At 40.0% G+C, this 21029-nt stretch overlaps 3 protein-coding genes across 6 annotated transcripts; 2 read left to right on the plus strand and 1 right to left on the minus strand.

Annotated features, from left to right (window-relative positions):
- Positions 1–374: 374 nt before the first annotated feature.
- On the minus strand, positions 375–4382 carry fam221a (family with sequence similarity 221 member A). Its single transcript, XM_033637566.2, has 7 exons — positions 4182–4382; positions 2982–3155; positions 2680–2870; positions 2496–2569; positions 2229–2361; positions 1091–1177; positions 375–923 (listed from the first exon to the last, which is right to left on the minus strand). The coding sequence occupies exons 1-7, from the start codon at positions 4244–4246 to the stop codon at positions 895–897; spliced, it is 753 nt and encodes a 250-aa protein (XP_033493457.2). The 5' UTR covers positions 4247–4382; the 3' UTR covers positions 375–894.
- A 138-nt stretch (positions 4383–4520) lies between these two features.
- Positions 4521–9607, plus strand: ccdc126 (coiled-coil domain containing 126). 2 transcript variants are annotated; one of them, XM_033637567.2, is made up of 3 exons: positions 4521–4896; positions 7058–7782; positions 7960–9607. In XM_033637567.2, exons 2-3 carry the CDS (start codon positions 7545–7547, stop codon positions 8214–8216), a joined length of 495 nt encoding a protein of 164 aa, XP_033493458.1. In that variant the 5' UTR covers positions 4521–4896; positions 7058–7544; the 3' UTR covers positions 8217–9607. The 2 variants fall into 2 exon arrangements, with proteins under 2 accessions (XP_033493458.1, XP_033493459.1); XM_033637568.2 differs by having other exon boundaries at positions 4522–4871.
- Positions 9608–12805: 3198 nt separating this feature from the next.
- On the plus strand, positions 12806–20258 carry tra2a (transformer 2 alpha homolog). 3 transcript variants are annotated; one of them, XM_033637171.2, is made up of 9 exons: positions 12806–12964; positions 14470–14603; positions 14800–14965; positions 16079–16132; positions 17183–17371; positions 18842–18957; positions 19241–19351; positions 19436–19506; positions 19620–20258. In XM_033637171.2, the coding sequence occupies exons 1-9, from the start codon at positions 12929–12931 to the stop codon at positions 19628–19630; spliced, it is 888 nt and encodes a 295-aa protein (XP_033493062.1). In that variant the 5' UTR covers positions 12806–12928; the 3' UTR covers positions 19631–20258. The 3 variants fall into 3 exon arrangements, with proteins under 3 accessions (XP_033493062.1, XP_033493063.1, XP_033493065.1); XM_033637172.2 differs by having other exon boundaries at positions 19241–19345; XM_033637174.2 differs by having other exon boundaries at positions 12807–12964; positions 13777–14603.
- The last annotated feature ends 771 nt before the right edge of the window (positions 20259–21029 follow it).

The following is a 21029-nucleotide window of genomic DNA, read 5'->3' on the forward strand; positions in this document are numbered from 1 at the left end:
AGGTGACTTGAGATTCACTGGCCAGCACTGGTGTAGATGCTGATCCAGTTTGACTTGCCTTCCTCAGAGTGGAAATATTTGAGTGGGAGTGAATTCTTTTTCAGATCCCTGTTAATTTTATTTTCCCAGTTAAAGACGTTAGAAAGTAGAGAAAGCATGACCTGCTTTAATATCCACTCACTGGATTAAATCAGCTCTCATCGCTGCTGATCTGCCGTGAGAAATGGGATTAATCAATCCGAGACAGTACATCTATCTGCAAATTAAAACCGGTGCTCATCACTGAACACATAGCTCCATGGTTTTGGTGTTATTTTGGTGACATGGTGAGTGGGCGGCTTTCTTTCAGTAAGAGAACATCAATCATACAAACCTCAGATGTGTAAACTGACCAGTTTATGGAGCTTGTATTAAGAGACAAATTCAAAGCATTGCTAGAAAACAGCAATAAATAAAATCTGGGTTAGTGAGGGTATAAAATATGACTGTGAGGAAATTGTAGCGATGACCACGTGTTCCCATGCTGAACTGTGTATGAACCAGTAATTCAATATATTTACCCTGAAAAATTAAAAAGCTAAAAATATCTAATTGTAAAATGCTTTGGATTTTACATTCTTAATCTCATGTGAGTTTATGCATGGCATTTCTGCAGCTCACATGGCAGCCAGATCATAGAAAATAACATAGATAAGATCTCCTAATCATGCTTTACTTTCAAATGAGATAAATCCACCATTAAAATTAACAAACAACTGTGTCAAACTTTGAAATCTGGATCATCATACGAATGCTCCCCACGCTCTGATCGGATCAATACATTGTCAGTTAATTGTTTAGTTGTGAGAAGACATTTAATCACCGCTGTTGCTGACAGTTGATTATCCCCGCATGTCACGACAGTGACAAAGACAGACACTTCACTGAAAGAGAAAATAAATAGCTGTAAACAATCAAAGGTTCTTAAAATTTGGACAAGACTGAATGTCACAGATCAGAAGATGTGCAGGATTTATCTGAAATCTTGTCCAGTATTTAATGGACGGTTTGACAGATGTTACATTTCACTGTTTGTTGGTTCCTCTCTTACAGCGAGCGGAGCTGGATGCTTTAGCAGATGTTTCTTTGATCCTTGATGCAGAGCATCTCTGCTGGCAGCCATCTTCTCTGTCTTGATCTGAAAAACATGCAGCAGAGATTATGAAAATCATGTTATGGGTACCAGCGGTGCATGATGTGCACCTTACAGGTATAAAACCTTTTTAAAATCAATGTTTTGAGCATTAACTATACCAAAATCTGAAGCTCAGATGCTATTAAAAGTATAAAGGCTAACAGTTTTAAGAAAGCATGTATCTGCAGTCACTGATGAACATGAGATTTATTTATCATAAATAAGCTCATACATTGAGTGGTAACTTTAAATTAGAAGTTACGGTGACTACAACATGTGTGTGACATCTGAATGTGAGATTTCAAATTCTTAACTCTGTGTGTGCAAAGCAAACACTGAATTGTTGAGTAATCAGTCAAAACATATTAAATCATACATAATTAATGACATATAAATGGGTAAAAAGTCATTCACTGATGTGGCACATTCAATCATTAATTATATTTCCATGGTTTTCAGAAGAGGTGAAAATGACAAAAGCAGACGTCCAGTCTTATTCAATTTTCAAACTTAATATAGCATGCTGAGCATCTATTTTTCACACATTACAACTAAATGTTCTCCTGACATGTGCATGCTCCATGTACGCCAGTTATGTACCTCTGTGCAATCATCCCATACACTGGAGATACATATATGTTAAAAGTAAATCTCCCAACACTATGAAATGTGTGGATGTTTGCATCACCCACAGCTCTACCACAAATGTAGTCTGGGTGAGAAATCAATGTGGTACACTTTACACTTTTGACCCGAACAAGTCCCTACTCTGCAGACTTGCTTGTTCAACACTGATGCTGTGCTGCTCTTTGCTGCCCTCACATGCCTCTTAAAGGAACTTTCTTCACCTTTAGTGCAATGTGTGCTCTCACACCTCCACAATGTTCCAACAGGCTGGATCGACAAAACATGTTACTCCGTGGGATTACAAGTGCATTGAATGTTCCAGGAATAGAGCACCTCTTACCACATGTATACATGTTTAAAATCCCTCTGCTGCAGCTTTCTATCGCAGATGAAATCATCACACATATGCCACACATCTGGTGCTCACCTGAGCTGCTGGCTTCCAAAGCGAGGTAACCATCGATCAAGGAGCTGAACCCTGTCAGTCCCCCCATGGCAGCATATGGGACATCCCTGCCGATGGGCCGACTGCGTGCCTCCCTCTCTAGCTTTGTCTCAACCTACCAAAAAATAGTATGACACAAGTTAAATAGAGTTAAGGTGTGCGACTTCATGATAGCAATGTTTTAAGTCTACATCTAACATTTTTTGTTTCTACAACAAGGACCTGTGTTTGATGTTTGACTCTACTCACCAGGGTCTGATGGGCAGAGCTGGGCTGGCCGCACCCGCAGGTGAAGGAGCTCTGGAACCCAGAACAGGAACTGCCTGAAAAATTAGTTGTTAGGAAAAAGTACACGAAAATCATGAGCATAAACTGTGTAACTAGGTGAGATGCTAGGGTTTATTTAGGCTAATTGTAGTGATATCTGACTCACACTTTTTGCACAAATGGCCAGTAGCTTCACTGTGATCCTGAGGTAAGTGTTTACACCTGCAGCGGACAGGGTTTGGCCCAATTTTGGGAAAATACTGGTAGGCAGGACAGTGACATCCATTGACCTGGCAGGGTAGGGCCAGGGGTCGCTCAGAGGGAACCACTTTAAAGTCGGTCTTATGCTGCTTGTACCTAGACAAAATGGCAGAACTTGCTAATGTGTTTACTTGCGTATGTTTATGCATGTGGTGGCGTGTAGGGGAGAGAGATATCTGATTTCATGTGTGGTGAGTAGCGCACTACCTATGTGTGCAGAAACACTGTGTCTCAGGACCAATGAGTTTGCAGTCAATTCCTCCTGGGACCCCAAAGCTCACATACAGCCTGTTTTTTATTCGTTGGGGGAGCACCTTCCTCTTATACTCCTCATATTCCTCTGGAGTGAACAGTTTTCCTCCATCATCATCGCCCACAATCCTTGAAAAGACAAAAAACAACAATAAAAATAGCAATGAGTTGACCTCACCATAACAAAGGCTTATTGTTTTTTTTCCCAAACTTTATTGAAAGGTATAGAAATTTAAAAAAAAAAAAAACAGCAGACGTGTACTCCTTAGTACAGATTCAAATAAATAAGCAACAAAAGGTATTGTGGACATCATGAAAACATGATAACTTCATTAAGTGCAAAATAAAAATGAAAAAACAAACAGACAGAAAAAAAACAGAAACATACATATTATTCCTCCTTAAAGAAATTATTATATAATTCTAGAGTTTTAATACTTTTTTCAAATTAATATGTTAGAGGGTCTACATTTGTGTATGAAATTTACCACACATGATCGGCAAGTTCACAACCAAGTCAAAGTCTCTTTTCCATATTATTATTAGTGTTACACAATATAAAGTTTTTTAGACGAGACCAAAAGACCAAAAGAGATTCTGGGTCTGTGTTACAAAGATTACGGTTGTTCTGTGCTCTGTGTCTAAGAATTTAGAAAAGTATAAATTAGTTAAATATATATTGTGTAAAATTTCAATATGTATTTCTTTAATCTTATTACTAATACAGAACATGTATGGTAAAAGCCATGCCTTCTGCCAAACAATACCATCACAAAGGTTGTCCCAAAAAGCTTTTTCTCTTGGTGTAATCCTTCTTTTTTATTGTTACATTTAGATTTCAAAATGTCGACACCATTTATCATTAGAATGGGCTCTATTCTCAGAACTTCTTGAATGGGTGGGAATGGCCTTCATTACATAGTTAAAGTCTCTGCTTGTGACAGGAAAAGCCTTAATAACATAACAACAACAAAGGCTTATTGTGTTTGTATTGTACTTTAGCTGTTGCATCACTTCCTGTGTAGTTAGCATTAACTAACTTAGCTATGTCAACGTTAGCTGTCACATGCTAGCTTGATCACGGGTGTATAAAGCACCTCTAGGTATTAACTAAAGTCAGGAAGTTAAATCATACAGTCTAACGTTGAGACAAACCTTTTGTACTCCCAGTAGTCATCCACTGCTTGTAAAGCCGATATATCGAGAGATACTACCTCCATTGTCAAAAGTCCAAAACTGATAGCTGCACAGCAAACAACTTATGTTGTTCTACAGCAGTTGCCATGGAAATGTTGTAGTCGTCCCTCTAGCGGACGCTGTTAGCACTTTAGGAATTGGTTTTATTGTTTTAATTCAAACTGTATAAATCTTTGTCTTAACGGTTAACCATTAAAATGCATATAATATTACCTTTCCTTCAAATTATTGCTTTCTTCATTGCGTTAATTCGAGAGAACGGGCCGTAGGACTACATTTCCCACAATGCCGCAGTAATGACGCAGTTAGTAGACGTTCAGGGGAACCATGACAGTCTGCACAGTTGCATGCTTGGAATTCTAGCTACCGACTTTTGCTTGCCAGGAGCTCATTGTTTAGGAAACCGCGGACTTAGAAGTCGAGATGGCTGTCAGAATGAACCGACAGCTCAACGTGAATACCAGCAAATAATCTTTTTTTAACGGAGACAGCGGGCCGCTCGACATATTTCCCCCAGCGACAGCAACGACAGCCCAGGGTTGCCAAACAACAAGCATCATTCAGTGTCAGCCAGAGGTAGCTGCTGGAGCTCTCAGGCGCCTCGTCCCTGCTCCTCTGGAGCCCGTCAACGTCTGCTTCAGTCTCAAGGTAGCTTCTCGGACAACCCGCTGAGGTGAAGTATCTGTGTTTGTTAAGATTTGCAGTTAATATTTTGCCTTTTTGTTGGCAGGCAAGTTTGAGCTTCACGACCCAACACGTCGAGCTTGCGTTAACATGAAATGTTAGTAGAGTTGTAGCTCCTTCAACTGAGCTTGAGCGGCTGCTAACAATTACTTTAAATATATATTTGCGGTGAAAATGTCTTGAAATTAAGTATCTGAGATCGTGCATCTGTAATTTGTAAGCTTTCGTGGTCTGTGTGCTGGTTAACGTTACTTTACTTTTTATGAACACATCTAACTTGCCTCTGTGTAATCATTTCACAAGTCATGTGTGCTAAATCATCAGTCTGTTTTGGACTCTGTGTGTTTAGTCACAGTTGCAGTGTCATACCATACATCTAAGTATTCATATCTTTTATCTCCTCCACCCTGACTGTAATGACATGGTAGTATTCTCCACAGTGCAGTCTATTGCTCAGCCTGCCAGCTGTTGAAACACATGTGACAGCTGCTGTGGTGAATATTTAACCTCCTAGATTAGGTATTTTAGATGACAGTATGTGCCTTATCATTGTCAATCCCCCCGTTAGGTACACTGTGTCTAAACAGTCCTCCATACAAGTGGAACATTCATTGTCTGAAGCCATGGTCTAAATAGTGTGTCTTTCCATGGAACAAAGATCAGGCCCGGTGAATAGCCTGACATGACAGTAAGGACAAGGACAGTGTCTGAATACCAGAAATCTTCTGATTGTCAGTACCACGATTAAGCAAAATGGATGTAATCTGTTGCGTGACACATGGGAGTCACAGAGAATCATCCTTAAGGTTTATTAGTTTCTGCCCTGGAGCTGGATTATGTTATTTGTTAGGAACTTCCACAGAAAGTTTAAATTCCAGCCTGAAATATTATCTATACTCGATTGTGCATAAGGTCCCTTTGTAACAAGCATCGTGCGTTTCGTTTTTAAGTGCACAGTGTTTTGGTGAACGGTTAAAATTGGCATTATAAATACTATATGAATAAGGCTGCTATACATTTATTTTAAAATAGGAAAATGATTAATGTTCAGGATGTGATGCTTAAATAGTTTCCAGCTGCTTTTTTAGACAAGAAACTAAGACATGCCTGAAGTGGGTGGCAGAGTTGTCTCGCTCCGTCTGGCAATGGCAGTTGCATATTTGTGTTTTGCTTCCTCTTCAGTTTCAGCTGTTACTCTCATCAAGTCTTTACACCTTGCTTTATCTTTCCTCCCAAGCTCTTGGCCTGCTGCTCATCAGTAGCGTCCAGGTCACAGGAAGGACATGTTTGTGTGTGGATAGGGACTGGGAAGCATCACTAATCGGATTCTGTTACCTTTCTTTTCATAATTTATTCCCTCTGTCACTGTCCCCTCTCTAACCTCAATAGGAAGTGACACTCCCACACCCAAGAGAGAGAGAGCGGAGAATGAACTCGGTGACAAAAGTAGCGAAAACTGAGAAATGATCACCTAATTTCCCCCTGCGTGTGTGCCGTGCACTCATGGGCTATTTGTCAGTCAAATAACCATTGTTAAGGTGGGATTAGAGGATGAATGCCCTCTATGCTTCTGCTGTGCCTCCTGTCTGAAGCTGCAGAACGGGTCCCATGAAATCTAAACTGGTAATCAGGTTTCTCGTAGAAGAGGGCCGAAAAACATTTGTGGGTGAGTGGGCTATTGTGCACCCTGACCCAAAAGAGCAAAGAAATCTGCCTTTAATAATAGCTAAATAGTTTAGGAAGCCACTTTGATGTAGCCACCAGTGCCTTGCCAATAATGATGAGGCGCATTTTGTTCCTCATCCAGCACATGCAGTGGTGTTTGTGTGTCTGGTGGAAAATCTTAGTGCATCCACCCAGAAATCCGCACAGCCATTATGAATAAAAACCACAATGCTCAACAGGGCTCTGAAGAAGCTACAGAAGGGCTGCAGAAAGGACCCTGTGAGTGTTTTGTTGTACAGTAGAATGAGTTTGTGTTGCAGGCTTGCAGCATTGCACAATGAACATGTAGGAATCATGAAAAAAAGGAGAGCAGAACAATCTCTGTTAAAATAATTTCTAAAAGATGGTAATAACAAATGTCTCTCTGTGTTTCTCTCATCTTATTAATTATGTATTTTCTGTCTATATTTGTATACCTCTCCAAGGTAGCCAACAATGCCTGCGGACCCCCTGCCTGAATGCCCAGCCTACATTTATGATTTGGTGTTAGACGTCTTGCAACCAAAGCACCTCTCCAAAAAGCTCTGACTGCCGGTGTCTGTGGGCGGCAGCTTCCTTCTGTTTCCACTTCCTGGCCTCGGCTGTTGCTCAACACTTTTTCATCTCCTCTTAGGAGGGGCAGGATGCCTTGAGCAGTTAGAGAAATGTCTTCAGCTGTATGGGTATAATGCATGCATGTGTTCTGCTGGAGTTCACTTGAGAAAGGCACTGAATCCATACCAGCTCTAGGAATGCTTTGCAGGGGGCTTTGATCTCTCTGTAGAAGACAGTAGAAAAACGAATCTCCCCGCAGGAATCAACTAATAATTATCATTCTACTTATAATTTTATTGGTATATCTGCACCCAAGAAAAGACCCTCAGCCTCAGACCGGGTCTCTTCAGCTCCTCTTTCCTTTGCCGCCCCTGTACCATGCTGGGTACACTCATGCGGAGGAACATGTCCCAAAAGCTGAGTGTGCTGCTGCTGGTGTTTGGCCTGGCGTGGGGACTTATGCTGCTGCGTTACACCGTGCAGCAGCCTCGCCATCAAAGCAGTGCCGAGCTACGTGAGCAGATCCTGGAGCTCAGCCGGCGATACGTCAAGGTCCTGACAGAGGAGAACCAGAACTCACCAGGTGGGCCACAGGGAACCTCCATGGCAGGTTATGGTAAGCATTTCAGAAGAATATGCAATGAATGTGTTAACTTCTCTCTTTCCTGCACATGCAATTACTTGCTTACTCCTACGTGAACATTGTGTGTTTCATAGTTTTGATAGTTCACACTCAAGCATTGATTTTTTGTTTTTCCCTCCCCTTCTCCTCCCCTCTCACATGCACATGCAGCTGATCTGAAGAGGACTATCGCTGTGCTACTGGATGACATTCTGACGCGGCTGGTCAAACTGGAGGGGAAAATCGAGTTGGTGGTCAATGCCTCCTCCACTAACACCTCCCACACAGCAGGGGGCGTCCTCGCCTCTGCTTCCGTCGCCCTACAAAAATCCTTAAAGCATGAGATAGCTGGCAGCCACACAGGGACGTCACGCCTTCACCCGCACATCCGTAAACGGTCTCGGCCGCATCAAGGAGTGTATGTTTGATAGATGGATTGATTCTTTATTTTCTTGTTTAGCACATTACACTTTCTCAGCATTTATCACTGATGTAACAACATCAGACAAATGAAAAGCAATAGGGAGACATATGGACATCCAGAAACTTCAAATTCGGGATGCTTCTCAGAAATTTTCAGCCGACTCAGAGGGAAGAAAGACTTCTTTATGCTCTGTCCTATCATATGCTGATATTTATTTATTTTTACCAAGACTATCCAGCACATTTTTTTATATTTGCATTGCTGATTTTATTTGGCTTAGATTTTAGCATTTGTTTTATAAAGCCACATTTGAATCTTACGACTGTTTGAGCAAATGCAGAGACCTATAAATACTCTTGGAACCGAACCAGATTCTCACATGCTTTATCATAAAAAGCCTTGAAATGCTCCCCTATCAACATTATAAACCACCTTACAATACTGCTTCAATATATCAAAATGCTGATCTAAACAGTACAACTCATGATAGTTAGGAATAGCTGTTTGTCAGGTTTTAGCTGGTGCAGTTGCTAATTACTGTATGAGACTCTACTTTCAGCTTACACATAGTTTTAACAATAAGAATAATTAAACTGTATAGCTCGCCTGTAAGAGATAATCCAAAGAATGTTATTTGCACTCCATCTGCAGGCAGTATAATTGTGTATTTACAATTGCTGCAAGACAGTTTGAGGTTTATGCAGAATTTGATGAGATGATGCCGAATTGCCACTGTAAACAGGAGTGTGTGTGTGTGTGCTTTGTCTCAGTTTAAATCCAACGATTCCCTTGCCCAGTGTTGAGAAATGTTGTAACTTACGTGTGTAGCAGATTGATTGTACTGTGTAGTCACTCTTAAGCCCTTTCGTGCTGTTAAGATGGCTGACCTACTGCTTACACATGTTCAGGGTTCATGTTGCACTGTGACTCTATAGAGATTTTCTAAAAATACTGGGCTCATCCAACTTTGACTTAAGGGATATTTTAAGAGGGTGGACGTCAGGCTCTGGAATATCCATTCTTCCAGCCTTCCTGCTGAGATACTCTGGCTCCCGTCCAGGGGAAGAAGATCTTTAATTTGCACAACATAATGCTCATTAACTTGTTGACTTTGTGCAGCAGGGGCAATACTTTTACCAATACTACTTGGGGATTGTATGAAACAAAGTCAATGTGGGTGGCATACTAAAATATGAGGAAGAAAATGCTTCATGCTGTTGCTCACACTTAAATATATGAGAGGGCCTCCGGACTGAATGATTGAACTGGTTTAACTATGTCTACCATGAGTAATGCCATAAATGTACTTTGCTTCAAATTGCTTAAGTAGAAAAGATGGTGACCCAGTCAGCTGCTGTGAGATAGCTTTACTAATAAATCCACCTTATGGAAAAACATATACTCTTATTCAAATCAGTTTTATTGCTATGTATTAAATGTGATTGGAAATTGTGGCTAATGTCATTCAGGAGATTGTAGTTGTGACATTGTGTACCTCAAGACTATAATTAATTTACAGTTGTGGAACGTAACATCTACTGAAGGACTGTACTCAATTACAATTTTGAGGCTGTTAAACTTAACTGAGGGTTTCTAATAATGCCATTTTCTACCCCCTCTCCATTACATTTACTTGAGAGTTGTCAAATAAAGTAACTATAGTTACTTATTAGCAGTGATGGCCCCCCTTATACAGCTGCTGACCACCCCACTGGTCCTCCCGGCAAAAATAATTGGAGGCCGATGTAGCTGTCTCTAAGAGGCTGTGGTGCACACATTTTCTAAGCTAAGCTAAGGTGAGCTAAGCACAGAGTTAGTGGTATTTTGTGAAACAAGACAGCCCAAGGCATCCATTGGTACCAGTCATGTCAGCACAGCTTGTTGGAAAAGGAGCTAAATAAAGTCCAAAGTCTATATATAAGTAGATATGCGAATGAAAATGAGTCCTCTGGGTACCCATGGGTCAGCCCCAAACTTGTGAAGGCTTGTTCCCAGAATATGTTTTGGTCCTTACGACCAACGTACACCTTCAAATTAAAGCTCTATATTTGTGTTTTTAAATATTTTGGGGGCTTTTTTTGGCCTTTATTTGAGAGGACAGATGTAGCATGGAGGGGGGGATGACATGCAGCTGAGGGCAGTGGGTTGGACTTAAACCCGTGGCCACTGTTGCAAAGACACAACCTTTGTACATGGGGTGCCTTTTCTACCAAGTGAGCTAGTAGACGCCCTTATTTGTGTTTTTAAATAACAACCAGTCTGTTTGAAGGACAATGAATCCCCTAACATTTATGGATACACAACATGGTTGTGGTGAAATAAAAATCAGAATCAGAATCAGAAATACAGTACAGGCCAAAAGTTTGGACACACCTTCTCATTCAATGCGTTTTCTTTATTTTCATGACTATTTACATTGTAGATTCTCACTGAAGGCATCAAAACTATGAATGAACACATGTGGAGTTATGTACTTAACAAAAAAAGGTGAAATAACTGAAAACATGTTTTATATTCTAGTTTCTTCAAAATAGCCACCCTTTGCTCTGATTACTGCTTTGCACACTCTTGGCATTCTCTCCATGAGCTTCAAGAGGTAGTCACCTGAAATGGTTTCCACTTCACAGGTGTGCCTTATCAGGGTTAATTAGTGGAATTTCTTGCTTTATCAATGGGGTTGGGACCATCAGTTGTGTGCAGAAGTCAGGTTAATACACAGCCGACAGCCCTATTGGACAACTGTTAAAATTCATATTATGGCAAGAACCGCGAATCAGCTAACTAAAGAAAAACGAGTGGCCATCATTACTTTAAGAAATGAAGGTCAGTCAGTCCAGAAAATTGCAAAAACTTTAAATGTGTCCCCAAGTGGAGTCGCAAAAACCATCAAGCGCTACAATGAAACTGGCACACATGAGGACCGACCCAGAAAAGGAAGACCAAGAGTCACCTCTGCTTCTGAGGATAAGTTCATCCGAGTCACCAGCCTCAGAAATGGCAAGTTAACAGCAGCTCAGATCAGAGACCAGATGAATGCCACACAGAGTTCTAGCAGCAGACCCATCTCTAGAACAACTGTTAAGAGGAGACTGCGCCAATCAGGCCTTCATGGTCAAATAGCTGCTAGGAAACCACTGCTAAGGAGAGGCAACAAGCAGAAGAGATTTGTTTGGGCCAAGAAACACAAGGAATGGACATTAGACCAGTGGAAATCTGTGCTTTGGTCTGATGAGTCCAAATTTGAGATCTTTGGTTCCAACCGCCGTGTCTTTGTGAGACGCAGAAAAGGTGAACGGATGGATTCCACATGCCTGGTTCCCACTGTGAAGCATGGAGGAGGAGGTGTGATGGTGTGGGAGTGTTTTGCTGGTGACACTGTTGGGGATTTATTCAAAATTGAAGGCACACTGAACCAGCATGGCTACCACAGCATCCTGCAGCGACATGCCATCCCATCCGGTTTGCGTTTAGTTGGACGATCATTTATTTTTCAACAGGACAATGACCCCAAACACACCTCCAGGCTGTGTAAGGGCTATTTGACCAAGAAGGAGAGTGATGGAGTGCTGCGGCAGATGACCTGGCCTCCACAGTCACCGGACCTGAACCCAATCGAGATGGTTTGGGGTGAGCTGGACCGCAGAGTGAAGGCAAAGGGGCCAACAAGTGCTAAACACCTCTGGGAACTCCTTCAAGACTGTTGGAAAACCATTTCAGGTGACTACCTCTTGAAGCTCATGGAGAGAATGCCAAGAGTGTGCAAAGCAGTAATCAGAGCAAAGGGTGGCTATTTTGAAGAAACTAGAATATAAAACATGTTTTCAGTTATTTCACCTTTTTTTGTTAAGTACATAACTCCACATGTGTTCATTCATAGTTTTGATGCCTTCAGTGAGAATCTACAATGTAAATAGTCATGAAAATAAAGAAAACACATTGAATGAGAAGGTGTGTCCAAACTTTTGGCCTGTACTGTACTTTATTGATCCCCGAGGTGTTAAATAAATGTTAACTGTATCAGTGTTAGTCTATGCACACCAGATAATTAATTATAATGACTGTAAAATCAGAAACCAAATTATATCAGTATGCAATTCCTTAACGCTCCACATTGACATAGTTTACAACTAGCAAAGTAACCCCAAAACTTTAGTGGCCCCATCTGCCACCCCTGTGAAAGATTTCTTGGGGCACCACTGCTTTGCAGATAAGGTTTTTACATATAAGAAAACAATCATCTCATACAATATGATTTATTATTACAGATTAGCTTTACAACAGTATAGCTTGGTTTTGACTAGCTCCATTTCAACCTAATTCAATATGTAAATACTGCATACTGACTTAATGTTTCATTAATATTCTTTCAATAACATATAAAGTACAAGCCACATTTAACATTAAAAGGGGGTGTTCTTTACAATGCACAGTTTTACTTGTTAAAATTTTAAATGCAGGTGATTTTTGATGCTGTATCTCTGCTTCCACAGCTGATCATCAGGGACCATTGAGAAGTTTTCAATGAGACGTTCAAGTACACTAACTTTGTGGGAGACCACACCGGACGTGACGTAGGATTCTGCAGCACATAAACATACCACCCACTTCACGCGCGCCATCTTCTAGCTAATAACCGGGCAGAATTAAACATTGTGTAAAACCCTCAGTGCTGTTTGTTTCCACCAAAATACTCGGTTGTATTAGCTATACTGAACAATGAGTGATATTGAGGATGGAAACTATGGAGGACGGGTAAGTAGTTACATCGAAAGATATTAAATAAATCTCTTTCTTCCTTTTTTTCTTCCGTGTGTCTGTCGGTTAAGAACACTGTAGGCGAATTGACCACTAATGTAGCTAATATATTAGCTAACTTTGTGCCAACGCTAAATTAATAGCTCACCCTTGGCTTTGGCGTTACATGTTTTGTTGGCTAACGTTACTTCAGAGGCGGAACGTGTTCTGGTTTTGTATTAAATCAACAATGTCCTCGAAAGTACCGTTAATTTTACACGAACGGTGCCCAACTGCTCCAACCAGCTTCCTACAACGGTAGCTAACTAGCATGCTAATTATTGTTAGCTAAAGAATCACCCTGGTTACACCTTAGTATTTACACATGTCCCCTATCTTTGTCAGTTAATTGTATTGCACCTGACTCATTTGCAAATTAAATGAAATACAAGCTATCCAGGACGTTTTTATATCGTCCTTTTGTGCGGATATTACTGCTTCAGTCATTCTTGCACCTTGGCAGCCTGGGTGTTTGTATTTCCTGATCTAGATTTACGTTATATCAAAAGTAACTTTAGTCCCAAGCATCTCTTCCTTTCCTGCTTTCAGGCTCAAACATTGCTACAACATGTATCTAAGCTCTTCACTTGTAACAATGAAGCTTAAACTGTTGTAACTTTGCTAATTTTAATAATTTCTGAATTATAAAACGTAATGTGGCATCAATGTAATTGTACTGCATTCAGTGTTCCTTTTTCATTTCATTTAAAATATTCTCCTTCTCTTAAACCTATGATCTTAATTTTATTGAATGTTCTTTTTTCATTAAGGTTATTGATCGTGAAGGATTTGAAGAGTTTTATCCAAGAATGATGAAGAAAATTTTCAAGATAAAAGAAGGCTAATGAAAACATGTACAGAGCAGAACATAGAAGTGGAAAGGGAGGAAGTGTGACGGAAGAATGGTGTCAGATAGAAGCGCTTGCAGTGTAATGGCTAAAATGAAACTGGTGTCAATTTGGGTGAAGAGAGGAAAACAGACCTGGAATCAGAAAATGAGAAAACTGAAAAAAGAAGAATGAAGAAGGATAGAAAACCTGAGAGAAGGGAGTAGCGTGTAAAGAATCTGGAAGAATGAATGTGTCCCTAGGTTAAGTAAATATACTGTTTGTGTCACAAATGTCTTTTCTTTACTATGCTCTCATACTGTAACATGAAAATGCATGTTTTACTTTTCCCTTGATGACCCAGGTGGACTTGGATATAGGCCTGTCATGTATATTTGATATATGTATATATATGTTTATTAATAGGCCACATTGTAAACAAACACTTATCTACTGGAATTATAAGATTACTAACCCTTTCCTCCACAGTACTTAAGATGTACATTTTAGACAGGTGTACTGTATGTGTCCAACATACTCTGCCACATCTTACTACTAGGCTTGATAGTTTTGTTGTGTGTAGAAATACATGTATTTGTCCATGAGAATGTTGTTAACATGCTGCTGTGGCAACAGGGGTCACGCTCCCCATCTAAATCGGATCGTGGGAGTCCAGCTCGGGTTAAGTCGGAGAGCAGGTCCGGCTCCCCGAGCCCAGCCCGGGCCTCCAAACGCTCTGAGTCCAGATCCCACTCTCGGTCAAAATCTAGGTATGGTTTTTGTCGTTTAATGATCACGTCATTTTACAAACAAAAAAATGCTCATAGGAGGCTGAAATATGTCAGTCAGTTCCAGGGTGCTTTAACTTTTCCTTTCCTTTTCTATCAGTGATTAAATTCCATAACATTGTCAAGCCTTGTGTGCCATTAAATTAATGCCAATCCTCCTCTGCCCAATTCTTTTCAGGTCTCGTTCTAGGCGGCACTCTAACCGCCGTTATAGCCGTTCACGCTCTCGGTCCTACTCCCGCCGGAGGAAGTCCCGCTCTCGTTCCTACAGTCCAGAGTACCGCCGCAAGAGGAGCCAGAGCACTTCCCCTATGTCGAACAGGCGCCGTCACACTGGCAGCAGGGTGAGTTTGATGAGATCTAAAGATAGGGCAAAGTACAGTAGGCTGTTGAAAGAGAACCAGAGGATACTTTGTGTATGCTTACACACATTTATAGGGTGTTATTACTGACATTTTGAACACATTCAGATTTTTTTTTTTTTTTTTTTTTTGGACAAGAAAGTGCCTGTAAGTGTAAAAACATATAAGTGAATTGTACATGCACAAACCTCTATTTAAAGCTGTTACATTCTTTGACAATCACTCGGCTTATCTCCCAAAAACGCGCTTCTGTTTTCAGTTTCTCATTGTTTCAATACTTTATCATCTTTACTTTGACAGGTCACAGTGGCTATAGCAGGCAAAATGACTTAAATGTGTTAAACACAATGTGTTTAAAATGTTTTGTGCATTGATTCAAGCTGAATTTTTAAACATATTTTACAAGGATTATATGATTGGAAGGAATACTTCACCCACAAACTGAAAATTCATATATCAAATACTCATGCTGTGTTAGCTTGAATTTGCAAAGAAAACTTTCATTCTTCCAGGGAATGAAGAATTCAAAAAGGGCAAGCATTGTTGATAATTGAAGTAGATAGGGACCACTTTTAACTAAATCAAAACTATATCAAAATATCTGTGTGCACAACTGTCAACACAACTCGTACCGAATAATCAAGTCTCATGTATCCAGTTGTAATGCTTTGTGTTCCAAAAACATATTGCAATTTCCGAATGGACTAAAAGTGAAAGCGTAGCTAAGTTTCACTTTTGGTCCTTTTAGTCAATGCAATATATTTATATGGTTTTGTTAAGCCTGGTCCTTGTGTACTGAAATTAATTAACAATGTTTGCCATTTTTGGATTCGTCATTCACCATAGACATGTGAGAAAAAACGTTTTCTTCAGGAATTCAAGGTAACACAAATGTGAATATTTGATATGTAAATAGTCATTTTGTTGGTGACGTATACACTTGTCAAGGGCAACTGAATTTCACATTCATTTACTTGTATGGAAGTGTAATTTTTTTTGTCTTCCCTTTTTTTGACACTTGTGGTTAATGCTGTGGGAAACCACACCTTTAATAACCCCTTTCATTAACCCCCATTCCTTTCATTATATCAACAGAGCAATGACTTCACAAAAGAAGCATACAGTCATGGCGGAGATGCTGATGTTAGGGTATGTGGACCTTCGGACATATGTTTGTGTGTAGATCAAAGGTGCTGCTCCCAGTGTAGTACTGGATGAGGGATTAAGATATAAATATAACCTACCGGAGATCAAATATAACTTTGATTCTTTGGTTTCATCATTGAAATTACTGTGTTCATTTTATTGCATGGTTTTAGTATGTAGATGATTTCAAACAGTGTGTATATGATGTTTACATGTGTTTTAGTTATGTGCTGTATGGGTTTCATCGTGACAATATTAAGTATAATTTTTAAGTTAATGCATTCTAAAACTTTAAATATGTTTGATAAATTACGTTTTACACATGGAAATGCTAATGTTTAGGAATAAGGGCAGTTAGTATTGAATAAAACGATGCTCTTCTTGCAGCACTGCTGCTTTAAGAGGTCCATGTGATAATGAAAAGCAGGAATTAAGTAAGATTTTCAAAGTAAGCAGAAAGCAAATTAAATGATTTTGGACGGGTGTAATTCTCACAGGATCATCTTTTTTTAAAAAGCTGTTTAAGGGGTTATTAAAGCTGTCACAGTTTACCCACTGAGCATTTACTGTGGGTACTGCTGGAGATTCTTGGAGGGAGGTTTTGGTACCCCGTTGTGAAAATGTGTGTGTGTGTGTGTGTGTGTTTTTTTATTTATATATATATATATATATATATATATATATATATATCCTAAATTTTGAACTCTTAATCCGTAACAGAAAATATCCAATGTAGTTAAAGTTGTATCTCCTAAAACAATGAAAGAAAAGAGATGAAGCCCCCAATATACACATGAGGAGGGTTTTTTATGTTCTATATAAATAAATGTGTGTATAATATTTTCTTGGTGCTGTATTTTCTGTGCTTACGTGGAGAGACAGCCCTCCATAGTCTCTGTGTTCAGTGCGTTAAACATGTAAAATGCTGCTGTGTGCATGAGGAAGCATGTTCTGCATACTAAGTCCACTAAATGGATTTTGTATGCAAATCATGCAACGGGTAGATGTGGTAAACCACACCACCAACTCTAACCCTTATGTTGAACCTTCCAGGCGAACCCTGACCCCAGCACATGTTTGGGGGTGTTTGGCTTGAGCCTGTACACCACAGAGCGTGACCTGAGGGAGGTGTTTTCGCGCTACGGTCCTTTGGCGGGGGTCAATGTGGTGTACGACCAGCGCACGGGTCGCTCCCGTGGCTTCGCCTTTGTTTACTTTGAGAGACTGGAGGATTCCAAAGAGGTATGGTTTGTCGTTTTGTTCACTGGTTAGATGTCTAATGATCTTCAGTCCTGGTCCCAGGGAATCAGTTGTTTTCTGAATCGCATTAATTGGGTGTTTAAATAGGACCTATTATGCTCATTTTCAGGGTCATGCGTGTATGAAAGGTTTCTACTTAAACATGCTTCACATGTTTAATGATCAAAAAACACTTTATTGTCTTCATGCTGCTGGAACACCAGTATTCACCCTCTCTCTGAGAAGGCTTTGTTTTGCACCTGTTCCTTTAAGCCTCCTCCCACAAAATGTAGTCTGCTCTGATTGGTCTGCGTTTCCAGGTCTTCCCTCTCTTGATGTCTCTGCATGGCAGCCAAGAAATGGCTGTAACAGAGAATAGTGGCACTTAATTGATTTTGGAAAATCCCCAATAAATACTTAAGCAGGAATATGATTAAATTCAAGGAGGAATTTACAACATTGTTTCCTTGTAGCTTTGCATACCAGTGTAGGCTACGTAATGTGAACGCTTGCATTACTGTTTTTAGAACAGATGATCATATAAAATATATGGCACCCTATAGCGTCATATTGTTGCTAGAGAAGAAAGAACTGTTGCAAAGGAGTTTCAGAACAGTCTGAAACCTGACATTTTGCTCACAAGGATTACTTAAACATACAGTTAAGTCATTATTTGAAACATTGGCCACGTTTAATATAAACATCCGACACTGTAACACTACAAGTAAGACTAAATTTGTAAAAGCATTATCGGTCTCTTTCTGAAGTGTATAAAAAAAAAATTCCCTGATTGAGATGACTGATAGGGTTTATTATTTATCATTTGTCACATGAAATCATACAAATACGTTTTCAGAGAAATGCCGTCTTTCAGTGTCATGGCTGTAGGGCCTGAGAACCAGGAGTGAAGAGTATGGATGTTAAGCTACATGCAAGGGATAACGTACAGTGAGCAGGTCATCATTGCAAAAATAACCTTGGCAGGGTGATGCAGAACTTCAGTCATTCCTGACTTTACAATGATCCACTGGCTGTACATTATCCTGCTTATTACAGATTATCAGACTCAAGTATTCAACAAAGCTGTATAATAAAGTCTTAAGTCTAATCCAAGTATAGATTTTTGCCCTTTACCACTTGTTTTACTATTTGACTTAAAAAACTGTGACTTCTTCATTTATATACGGCCAGCTACAGATTGTTGGGCACTTTGTTTTCATAGTATTAGTACATGCCGGTTCAAAGGTCCCCCACTACAGATAACGCCTTTTTTAAAATTTAGTTGTGATAACATAAAAGCGCCACTAGGTGTCTGCATTGCCACAAATTCCCTCCCTTTGCAGTCATGCATCTTGAAGCAAGGGGGTTACAATGTGTAATGTAGGTGGGCTTTTGTGAAATAAATGATTTGCACCTAAAAGCCTACAATAGTTGATAACATCTTTGTCTTCTCCTCCCTCCTGTGTGCTTCAGGCAATGGAGCGAGCCAATGGCATGGAGCTGGACGGGAGGCGCATCAGAGTGGATTATTCCATCACTAAACGTGCTCATACCCCCACACCAGGAATCTACATGGGCCGACCAACGCAGTAAGACCAACACTATTATCAAGTGTTGCTCATCCGTTTCCTGTACCTCTTGTGAATATTGATCACATGGTTGAAGTCTCGAAGAAACATAAATGTACACTTAAGCCATCAGGGGTGAAACAAAAACTGGGTTGGTGTAATGTTGAGGTGGCAGAGCTCACTTGTGCATCATCTCCTCAAACACAACCCTGATTTGTAACAATTTATATCAGCTGTGAGACTGTGTTGTGTTTCTCAAGAGATAAGATGCCTGCATGTCATGGCCTTGTTCTTGTTTCAACAGCAATGGCGGCGGAAGCAGCAGCAGCAGCAGCAGCAGGAGGGGGAGAGACTCATATTATGATCGCGGCTATGACCGCTACGACAGATGCGACGAGTATGACTATAGGTACAGGTGAGTTATAATTTGAGAGTCCACAGTCAATGTTACATCTATACGTGGGAGTAAATTAATTAAATTTGCCTTGTCGCTCTGCAGTCGCAGGCGTTCTCCATCACCCTACTACAGTCGATACAGGTCACGCTCACGGTCTCGCTCCTACAGCCCACGTAAGTATGAAGAGAAATGCATACAATAGAAAGCCTAACTGCGTCTGTGTACCTTGATGTCTGTTGAAAGCAGATTGATTTTTTTTAGTAATGTTCATGTTTTCTTTTTGCAGGGCGATACTAAGTTCCTTCTCTCAGCGTTCAGCTTCCCTCCGATAATTGACGGTGTGCGATTCATCATGGTGTTTCTGAGGGGAACATTTTGAATTAGCATGTCTATATCAACAGAACTCTTAAGTTTGAGATAGTTCTTGTTCACATGCAATAGATGTCTTAATTTTTAGACGTTTTGATGCATCCATGTTGAGTGTGAGCAAAGAACTCTGCAACTGTTGCTTCATTCTGTGACTTGCATCCTTCCTTCCCTCTTCATTTTCTGCAGCAGCGATAACCTGTTTTTCCTGTTGAGTGATGGTTGAAGGGGAAAGTAAACTGGGTTTTATTACATAATGGTGACACTTAATTTTACACCCTTTTTTTTAAGTAAGTTTAAGAATCAGCTCAGTGTATGTGCAGTAAAGATTACAGATTAATCCCAATGTTACCTAGCACTAACTGAATTACTGGTAAGTAGCAGGAAAATCAGGCTGTAAAATGGAGTGTTACCAGCAATCAGTGGTCGGTTCTCTGCTCACATTCATTTTTAGTCAAGAAAGTCATTGTTTGAGTTTCTCCAGAGAGTTTTATTGTCATTTATTACATTTTTTTTATTGTTTCTTTGTATGTAAATACAAATATATGAAAACTTTAAAGTTTGTAATGCGTTTTTCTGACTTAATGTGCATGAAATTGAAGTTGAGCTTTGGTTGTAAAGGTGGGAGTAAATGCTTTAAATTGAGTGGGTGAGGTGGGAAAACGAGCTGGGAGAGTTTCACAGAACAAGACCAGCGCCAAGACATGATAAGTGAATGTTGACGCAAATTCCAAGTTGTTGATCTGGAGCCACTATTGAAAAACCCCAATAGACTCCAAAAGTTTGAGTTTTTTTTTCTCATTCAGGTTTCACTACTGAAAACATGCAAAGAAGGACTTTTACAAGGCCTTTACTGAGTGGCTTTTATTGCATGAGATACAAAGTTCACATGTAAGAAAACACTGTTATTCAGAGTGTTCTGTGCCAGTATGTTTGAGTTCTCGGTAAATATTCAAACAACTAAACCGCTTGTGCTTTCCTCAAAATTCTTCCCATGGGGCACACTAAAATTAAGTAACTTTACTGTGACTGTGATGTACCTCACCTTAACTATGAGCTTAATAGAACATATACTTGTCTAAAATAGCCAATTACATGCTTTGCATTATGAAAACATGACTAAATGCTTCCAAGTTTGGTCTACATGACACAGTGTTACCTGTCACATGTTCCTGCACAGAACAAGTCCTTGTAGATTGCATCAACATATCAGTTTTTGTCTAAAAGAGATACAAGATCTTGACACAAGTTAAGTGGATAATCACAAAAGTAAACCTGGAGGAATGGAGGGCTCTTTATCTGTAGACCTTAGCCTCAATAATAAGGCACC

Source organism: Epinephelus lanceolatus, chromosome 16, assembly GCF_041903045.1.
Source record: "Epinephelus lanceolatus isolate andai-2023 chromosome 16, ASM4190304v1, whole genome shotgun sequence".
NCBI lineage: Eukaryota > Metazoa > Chordata > Actinopteri > Perciformes > Serranidae > Epinephelus > Epinephelus lanceolatus.